Source organism: Numenius arquata, chromosome 19 (genome assembly GCF_964106895.1).
Source record: "Numenius arquata chromosome 19, bNumArq3.hap1.1, whole genome shotgun sequence".
NCBI classification, from domain to species: domain Eukaryota; kingdom Metazoa; phylum Chordata; class Aves; order Charadriiformes; family Scolopacidae; genus Numenius; species Numenius arquata.
Genome location: NC_133594.1, coordinates 6,447,516 through 6,456,783, shown reverse-complemented (window position 1 = coordinate 6,456,783; position 9,268 = coordinate 6,447,516). Strand labels below are relative to the sequence as shown.

General features: G+C 53.8%; 1 protein-coding gene across 2 annotated transcripts; it reads left to right on the top strand.

Annotated features, from left to right (window-relative positions):
* The first annotated feature begins 913 nt into the window (after positions 1 to 913).
* On the top strand, positions 914 to 8,816 carry PTGES (prostaglandin E synthase). 2 transcript variants are annotated; one of them, XM_074161262.1, is made up of 4 exons: positions 914 to 1,103; positions 1,905 to 2,087; positions 3,732 to 3,814; positions 6,628 to 8,816. In XM_074161262.1, exons 2-4 carry the CDS (start codon positions 1,980 to 1,982, stop codon positions 6,875 to 6,877), a joined length of 441 nt encoding a protein of 146 aa, XP_074017363.1. In that variant the 5' UTR covers positions 914 to 1,103; positions 1,905 to 1,979; the 3' UTR covers positions 6,878 to 8,816. The 2 variants fall into 2 exon arrangements, with proteins under 2 accessions (XP_074017363.1, XP_074017364.1); XM_074161263.1 differs by lacking the exon at positions 914 to 1,103 and adding an exon at positions 1,408 to 1,444.
* Positions 8,817 to 9,268: the final 452 nt, after the last annotated feature.

Sequence of the window (9,268 nt, the reverse complement as noted above, 5' to 3'; positions counted from 1 at the left end):
TGCTGACCCTGGCAGAAAAGCTGCCCTGGTGTGGCTCTGCTGACCATTTGCTGGGAATACAAGAAATGGTGTAACTCTCCCTTCTGCAGGGGCAGAGGCTGGGGCTGGCCTGTGGCATCCCTCGGCTGATGGTCAGGGCTGGTGGGATAACACTGTCCAGATGGAGAGGTGACTGTTTTTCTTCTTGGCTTGTTCCCTGATCAGGAGCCAGTCTTCTGGGGCTGCCCATATAATCATGCTTGCATCAAAGGTACTTCTGTGTCACCTGGGACCAGAGCTGCTGTACCCAGAGCATGAGGCTGCCTTAAATTCATACCAGCACCCCAGGAAAAAGGCTCCTATAGCCCATTCCCAGGGAGTGGGGTGCCACCGGCATCCCATTGCTGGGGACAGAACTGTCCTTGTGCAACAAGGTCTGTAGCGGTGGGACCAGAGCCTGGTCCTGGGCTGGGTGCAATGCTTCTCTTGGGTTACTCTGGACCCTCTTGGAAAGGACGGGATTAGTTTTGTTCAATGACAGTTTAAAAGTTAAAAACAAAACCAGTCCTAGATGCACGAGTGCTTCAATAGATGGTTCTGTAAATGACAAACCATCATACTCTGTTTTTTGAGGCTTTTTTGTGGCTTGAAACAATTTCTTTTATTCCAACATGGCAGTTAATTAAAAAACTGCTCACATTCTCAAAGCATTCATTTTCCATTCAATCTCCAACAATTTCCATTTGCCTGAAATAAGTAGGTTTGGTGGTTTGGTTGGTTGGTTTTTTTTTTCCCCGTGTAAAGGAGCCAAACCCAATCCAGCACTTCAACACTAATAAACCTGGAGAGCTCCGATCCGCTCTGTGCTGCGGGCTCCCTGGAGGTTTGCTGCTGCCAGCACTGGGGCCAGGGCTGGGGAAGACGTTAAAGGTTTGCACTGGAAGAGCAATCCAGCTGCTTGCAGAGGCTTAGATCCCACTCTTTCTTCCTCAGTGTTTGATGGCTGGGGAAAGCCAGCTCCAAATTCAAATGCCACTTTCTAGACCAAGGACAAGATTGCACCTGATCGCCCTGATTCACCCTCTCGGAGAAAACCAGGACGAGCTGTCTTTGGGGCTGGGCAGGCTGGTGTTTATTTCTATTTGCAGGTTTGGGGCTTTGCAATCTGCAACTTGCCTGGTTGTGCTTCCAGGCTGGTCACTCCGGGAGCTCCCATCTGAGCCGGGGCTGCAGGGGCAGCCCAGACCCCCGAGTGGTGGGCACTGGTGGGGCAAGGGATGTCTCTGTCCCCTGTGCCCCATCCCTCAGCAGGTGGCTGTGTAGGGGAGGGCTGGCCGCTTCTGCCATGGGAGCGCTCAGCCCGCACTGGGCGGGACTGGGGAATACTGGGAGCGTTGCCATGGAGGGGTGGGCTGTGGGATCGGAACGGAGGGAGCGCAGGAGCACAGTGCTAGATGCAGCTGAGGTAGGTACCTACCTTCTTCCTAGCTCCTTCTTTCCAGGGCTGATCAGCTTCTGTCTGTGGGTGAGCAGTGCCCGGCTGGGCGAGGGATGCTCTGTGCAGCTCCGTCCCTCTGGGCACAAACTGGAGGGGAGGTGGGACAGGGGGGAGTGTGGTGGGCTGGGTTAGGGAGGCAGGAGGTCGAGCTGTGGCCAGGCTGAGCCTTGCTGTGGCCCACACGGTCGAGGGGGCTGTATCCCAGCTTGGGGCATTGCGTCACCGTGGAGCTGGTGGCGGCAGGGATTGAAGAGCAGAAGCAGCCCTCTCCGCGTCCCTGTCTGGGGCTCGCTCACAGGCAGCTCTGCTACATCCTTTACTCCTGTCTGGCCCGAAGGGGTCTATGGGGGCTGTGAGTTTTCACCAAAGAAACAGCAATTACTTCTGTTGTCTTTAAACGTGGCTGTTCCTGCCCCTTCTCCCGCAGAGCCCTCTCGCAGCCCGAGCAAGATCTCCGCTGGCTGAGAGTGCTGCAGGCGACCGAGAGGCACCTTCCCCCAAAATGACGGAAAATGCAGTGTTTATGTCATTTACGTTCTACAGCACAATATTGATTTTAAAAATGTATGTCGTTGCCATCATTACGGGACAAGTGAGACTCAGAAAGAAGGTAAGTTCCAGTTTCCTTTACCTTTTTCTCCCTTTCTGGCTTTTCCCTTAGGTTTCTGTGGTTTTTCTTTCTTCTTTTATTCCTGTAAAGGCCAACAAAATTTTCCTGGAGCAAGCTGAGTTTTCTTTGACTGAAGTTGAAAGCAAAACATGTTTCATAGCTGTGGCAGATAAATATCTCGCTTCTCTTTGGCTCTTTCTGTTTATTTCTACCATCTGTAGCTTGATGTTTATAATTTCTGAATCCTAATCTAAATAGTAATTTCAGATCTAAAATGCCACACAGGTGAGCTACTTCTGGAAAGAGACTGTTTACGGTTAATTTGCCATGTCTGAAAGAAAAGAAGGGGGCGAGGGCGGGGGGAAAGGGTTGAAGAGCAAACTATTGCAATGGTCTTTTTTCTTGCAATGTAGCAGAAAGCTTTTGTGCTTTCGGAGGCTGAGTCGCTGTGTGAACACTCCAGGAGAGCAGAAAGTCACGGAGAATAAAAACAATAGCTGGAGGAAATGGCTCTTGGACACGAGGGGAAATACAGGAAGGACCAGGGGTTAACCAGACCTTTTATCGCCACAACCCAAATTGAACTCCTGGTAAAGCTCAGCTGTCTGTAAAATCTGTTTTAAAGTATTTGAGGAGTTTCTGACTACATTAGTGCAGCAAGAGGGAGAGATTTCTGCTCTCGGATAAAACACAAAGCTAGATTTTCCTGTGCACTAGCATCATTGTAGCTGATGATTTGGCTTTTCCTCGGGTGTTCCTGAATGATGCTCCGGCCCTGGGACAGTCTGGGCTTGTAACACGATTAAAGAAAACACCAGGGTCCTTTCCAGGCTGCAAAGTGAAGCTGTCGCATGTAACCAGGTCTCTGAGGAACAGCTTCTGAGCATAAGTGGCGAGCTCATATAAATCATTTTTATTTCTAAGTTTATTAGTATAGAATCATGGAATGGATTGGGTTGGAAAGAACCTTTAAAGATCATCTAGTCCAACCCACCTGCGATGAGCAAGGACATCTTCCACTAGATCATGTTGCTGATAGCCCCACCCAGCCTGACCTTGAATGTCTCCAGGGATGGGGCATCGACCACCTCTCTGGGCAACCTGTAAAGCCGTACATCTAGGCAAGATGTAGGACCCGATTCCTCCGGGGCAGGTTTCAGTCACACGGTGTCACTGCCAGAAAATCAGCCGGGAAATACTCTTTCTCGGTAGGGTGAACTAATCTGTCAGTCTCAATTATCCTTTGGATGCCACGTTCAGTGCCTGCCAGCTCTGTGCCAACAATGATCTTATTTGGCAGTTGGCAATGTCTCCTTTTGATTGGTTTCATGGGGAGAAGTGGACTGGGATCAGGCTGGAGCTCCCTTAGATCCCCCAGTTTGGGACCTGCTTGGCGGGCAGAGTTGGGTTTTTCAGAGGATATGGAAAACCCATCGGGAGGTGCAGAGTTTAACCCCCAGGACCGTGCACGTGGAAGTGCAGCAGCTCTTGTGTTTGTGAAGGGTGGTGAGAAATTGGGGCTGAAAGGTTTCCTTGGGCAGGAAGAAATCCCTACTGGCCTTAAAGATTAGGGGGAAAAACTTCTACCTGTAAAGATCCTGAAAACATTATGAGCACGTATGTTATAGGGACTCTCTTTTGCAGGCGTTTGCAAACCCGGAGGATGCGCTGCGCAACGGGGGGCTGCAGTACCACCGCGAGGACCCTGATGTGGAGCGGTGCCGCAGGTGAGTATGCGGCAGTGCTGGCATTCCCTCTGCCCCACAGGGTCATCCCTGGCAGCTGCTGGCAGAGAAACAGTGGGAAGCTAAAGGGCTCATTAATTAAGTAATTAGCTAGATGGGTTGAATGCCTGGAGCTCAGCTGTGGGACCCTGTGCACCAGAGCAGTTTAATCATTACCAGGAGCATGGTGTGCACTGGAGGACCTGGTGGAAGGACCTGGGTGGAGACTGTGGTACAATTAAACTCACTGCTAGATGCTCAAAGTCCCACGAGCCCTGGAGCCCAAAGGCTCCTCGTGCCCTGCTTTAACAGGAGCCCAACTCCCTCCAGATCCCTGCACAGCTTGGACAGGGAACTGTGTGACTGGTCCCAGTGCTGTATGCGGCTGCCCCTTTTTGGGGATTTGGGAAGAGTGTGGGCATGATTGCAGTAACTTCTGCCTCCCTAATTGGGCAAACTCTGAATCTTCCCCCTCTTCTGTGGGGCTTACAGTTCCTTGGAGGTAAAACGTGGGGTCATTCAGTCCCGGACTTGGTTTGCTGTCCTCCTCGCCCAGAAGGAGGTGCCCCAAGCATTGGGCTGGATCACTGGTGACGTGCAGGAAGGGAGCTGGAGCCGTGCCCTGCCGTCACTGAGCCCTTGGCCGCCAGCTCTGCTGAGGGGGGAGGTCTGCACCATTCACCTCTCACTGCATGCCAGATTTGCTTTAAAAAACATCCAGTGCCACCTAATCCCTGGGTTTTCAGAAGGAGGAGAAGGAGAAACAAGCTGTTCCCTTGCTAGGAAAAAGAAAATAATGGTAGTAATAATAATCATAATCCTCTTTTGATTAGTCAGAAAGACAAACTTCCATAAAAATAAACAAACAGAGCTGCGGCAAAGACCTGGGGCAGCCGGGGATCTGACGTGCAGTTAAAGCTCTCAGGGTCGGTCCTTGCTGATCTGTTCACAGCCCTGGGGAAAACAAATTAAGCCCAAGGTATTTCCCCTGAAGAAGGGTGATGTCGGGTTTCATTCTCAGGTGTTATCGGGAGGGGAGCAGGGCCACAGCCGGGCTGCTGGGCTCTGTGCAGGACGGGAGCAGAGCAGGGGAGAGCAAGCGGCAGCCTGGAGGGAGGTTTCCCCCTCGCCTCTTGGAGAGGCCCCCGGCTGCGTCTCAGCTCTGGAACAACAATTTGCCTTTATTTTTTATGTTCTCCTCCCCGTTCTTCTGTTTGTCCTTCCAGCTCTGCTGGACCTCCGAGTCCTCGGGGACTTGTTTGGATGGGGCTGCCGGGGGGCAAGGTGGGGGGTGTCCGCTCGTGTCCCCACCCCTGGGCATCGCAGAGAAGGGGAGGAGGTTGGGCCAGGCTGACATTCACCGCAGCTCCCGCTTGGTCTCCCTGCTCAGAGACCGACCCTGCCTGGAAGCAGTCGCTCTCCAAAAAACCCCGGCACTTGGTGTTGAAAATTTCTGATGGAGAAGCTTTTGGAAAACCTTGGCCTGAGGAAATTGGTGTGTTTGGTGGGGCTGTCACCAAGGTGGACATGGGGATGTCTCCTGCTTCGTAGACCTGACCCCAGGGGCAGGAGAGGGGGTTTAAAACACAGCCTTCTTTCTTTTTCAAAGTCAGTTTTCAGCCAGGTCTATCGCAGCCTGTGTCTGCACTAACGAGCTGTGACTGAGTGTCCTAAAACTTCCTGGCCACTTCTCAACTCGCACAGAAGAGCAGCACAGGCATCTTGGCCTTTGCTTCAGGGAAGAAATTACTTAAAATTTTCTCTTGGCTTTATCAACATTCAAACATCCTGGGGCACAGGAATGGGGAAGCAAGGGCAGCTCTTATCAAGGCTTCATCTCTGCTTCTCAAACCTTCAGACATGTGGGGAAAAGGCAACTGAGCCTCACGCCTGGGTCACCCTCCAGCACGGGTTTGGTCCCCACCAAGCAGGGCACAACCCGAGAGTCTCCCCCATCGAAGCTTGGGAATGGGGCTCTGTGCTGCAGAAACAGCTCTTCCATTGCAAAGGAACCAAAGAAGGAGAGGTGGAGGCAGTGGGAGGGCGAGGACAACCTGCTGCTTTGGGGACCAGTTTCCCTCCTTCGAAGAGCGGTCCCTGGGGGAGGAGGGACATGGCTCACGGCAGGATCCACTCCTGTTCTGTAGCGGTGCGGGTGGTGGCAGGTGATGTTGTGACACCCAGGCAGGCACACGTTCAGGTGGAGCGTGGGGTTTGGCCCTATTGGTGCCAATGTGTCACCACATGGCCACAGCAGTCCCTCCAGCCTGACTACGGTGCAATTAAGCAGGTGCTGCTGGCAGAGCGTGGAGGCGCAGGCGGTGCTCGGGGTGCTCCTCTCCGGTCCCCTTTGGATGCACTTACGGGGAGGGGCGAAGTCACAAACCCTCCCATTCCGGCAGTTTCTCCTCTGGAAAAAGAACGTGGTCTGGAAACCGCCTTGTTATTGTGTAACGTGGCCACATCTGGGGCCGTGCCGTGCTGGCGCCACACCAGCTTCGAGCTTCTCTCAGCTTGGCGGGGTCTTTGTTTTGCTTTGCTTATTTAAAAGCTCTGACCCTCAAGCTGCCATCCATCGCAGCAAAGGCGTCCCAGTCATGGAGGGCAAGCTTTGGGAGCATCCCAAGGGAGAGACACCAGGTGTAAAATTCTGCTGCCTCTGTGTGTAGGGGGTATCTGACTCTTCTGGGGGCTGCGTCTGCCCCATCCAACAGAGGAGAGGGCCAGCAGCACCCAGGGATGGGCGCTCTGGCTAGAAGGGATGGGAGACAGCAGGGAAGCCTGGTGGGAAGGAGCAACCTTATCTCTCTTTTCAGAGCCCACCGCAATGACATGGAGAACATCTTTCCCTTCCTTTTCCTGGGAGCCATCTACTCCCTGCTGAATCCCAGTCCCACAGTGGCCAGGATCCACTTCTTCATCTTCTGCGTGGGGCGCATCATCCACACCATCGCCTACCTCCTGCGGTTGAAGGCGCCCATGCGGTCTGTGGCATACAGCGTGGCACAACTGCCCTGCTTCTCCATGGCCCTGCAGATCCTTCTGGCCACCACCCCGTACTGGTAGCACCCAGCGAGACCGACCATCCAAACCCTGCGCTCTGCTGGCTTCCCTGGCTGGACTGGGTGGTGTGTGTGAGTGTTCCTGTGTGTGTGTGTGCATGTGTTTTGTTGCCAGGGAGGCCACTTGCGCCCCAAGGATGCTCAGTGCAACCTTTATTGATAAAGACCCTGTGCTATTGAAATGGGGCAGGGAGGTCACCAGAGAGAAGGGGCACATCTCCCTGTGGACCAGGAAGGGGACGCGGAGGCAGGTTTCTCTCGCCTTTGCTAAGGATGGGAGTGGGAGAGCACACGGACGCCGCTCGAGGAAGGGGGTCATTGAAGGAAAGAAGGTTTTCTGGCCCAACTGCATTCAGAGCTGGGAAGGGGAAGATGTGCCCTTTCCCCTTGGTCACAAATTCCTTGTGAATTGGGAAGGAAAAATCATGAGGGTCCCACAAAGTCTCTTGGTCAGCAGACATGGGTGGTCGCAGCTGTGTGGGTCTGTGGGGAGGGGGAGGTCCCTTAGGTTCCCCCTCCCGCGAGGAGGACAGGAGGCAGGTGCCTGCCGAGCAGTGTAATAGAGAAGTCGGTATCTCAGAGGCGACGTTGTGAAGCCACCAAAGTGTTCAGTGCTCTCGGCGCTGCCTCATCTCACCTCATGGGACGCAGCTCCCTGCCGGGGAGCCTGGCTGCAGGCAGGAGCCACCATGTCCCAGCAAGGACACCCCGGGGCCAGTGTTTGGCAGCTCCGGGCCAGCAGCGACTGTGGCTTTTCCATCTCAGCAAGATGCAGGAGGGATGTGCCTGGAGCAGCCAGAAGGGATTGCTTACTCTATAGAGAGCCGGACCCTTGCACAAAGCTCTGGGATTTCTGGAAAGACTGAGACGCTCACACAAAACGGGAGGTTTGCAGTTTGCAGAGCTTTCTCCCGAGGGTGGTGTCTGCGTTCACATGCCGCTGATGCCTGAAAACGCTCCCAGGGCAGCGGACTGAATTTCTCCCCCTTTGTTTGTAGCCTTTCTCCGGCTGCAAAATGGTCCGTTGCTATCTGGGGAATGTGCCGTGACCGCTTTGGGGTGTTTTCTTTCAGCTGTTTCCTGCTGTCCACTGCTGCCGAGCCCTGCGCAGCCTGGATTAGCTGGTGTTTGCAGAAAGCTCTGGAAAGGAGAAGAGTGGCTTTGAACTGCCTGGCAGGAGGAGAATTCCTCTGCTCTGCTGGTCACCTGAAAGCCGTTGTGTTGAAGAAGAGGGGCTGGGACCAGGGTACCGCAGGATGACGAACCCTGCTGAGCTCCTCTGTCCTGAAGTGCCGAGGGCTGGTCCCCAGGGCCACAGCAGCATGCAAAGGAGCAGCCCTTTGGAGAACAAGGCAGGAGGAAGCCTCTGCTGTTCAGTGCCTCCTCCCTCCTCTGACAGCAACGCAGAGTTTTACTAAGATCGCAGGGGCAAATGAGTAGAAAATAAATTCCCCTTCCACCAGTCCTAAGCACTAGAACTGTTCCCTTAACACCCTTGTCCTCGGAGATGCTCTTACTGAGACCTCACTGAGCGCCTGCCCTCACAAAGCACGAAGTGAAACACCAGCTCAGACTGATGCTCTGAGCCCTTGCCCAGCTCGGGTAGGAGCTTCTGTACCAGTAACTCCTGACCCCAGTGCAGATGTGGCCTCAGGCTAAGCTCTTTGGAGAGGTTTGGAGCAGAGCGTGCAGCTCTCCTGCGGGGGATGCGGGACCCACCGCGTGTGGAGGGTGGGCAGGACTGCAGGTTCAGCAGTTTGCCCTTGGCCACCTCTCGTTTACACGGCCTCCACAGATGTCTGCCTAATATATACCCTTCTTAACAAGCCTTTTCTGCCTCACGTGGTGCACAAGGTCCCGAACCCCTGTACGTTTCGCTGCTGCTGCTGCACATGCATCCTGGTGGCAGGAAGCAAATATTCCCAATAAAAACAAATCATTGTGCTCTGATACATCCTTCCTTCGGGAGCAGCAGATGCAGCTGGGTAGCAGCTGGGTCCAGCCCCAGCAGGCTGGCTCCCCAGCTGCAAAGCGCTTTGCTAAACCTCGCTGCAGAGCCTGGAGTGCCCAGGGACTTCAAAAGGGACATCCCTTCCCTCGGGGCCCACCTGCCCTGCAGAGGAAGCTCTTTTCCAGGTGTGTGTTATTTGTGCTGATCCTTTAAATTCAGCAAAGCTGGGGCTTGCAAAGCATTTATGCTCAGTTTTCCTTCCCAGAACAGCAGGAACACAAAGCTTGGTGTTTCTCAACCTTCCTCCATCCTGGTTTCCCCAAAGCAGGTTAGCAGTATGAGATGCTTTGTCCCAGTGAGCTCTCTTTGCAGCCAAGCTGGTGCTTAAATCCTGGAGGGCTGGAGAAGTTCAGGTAAGACGTGGTTGCTCTTGTTTCTGTGCTT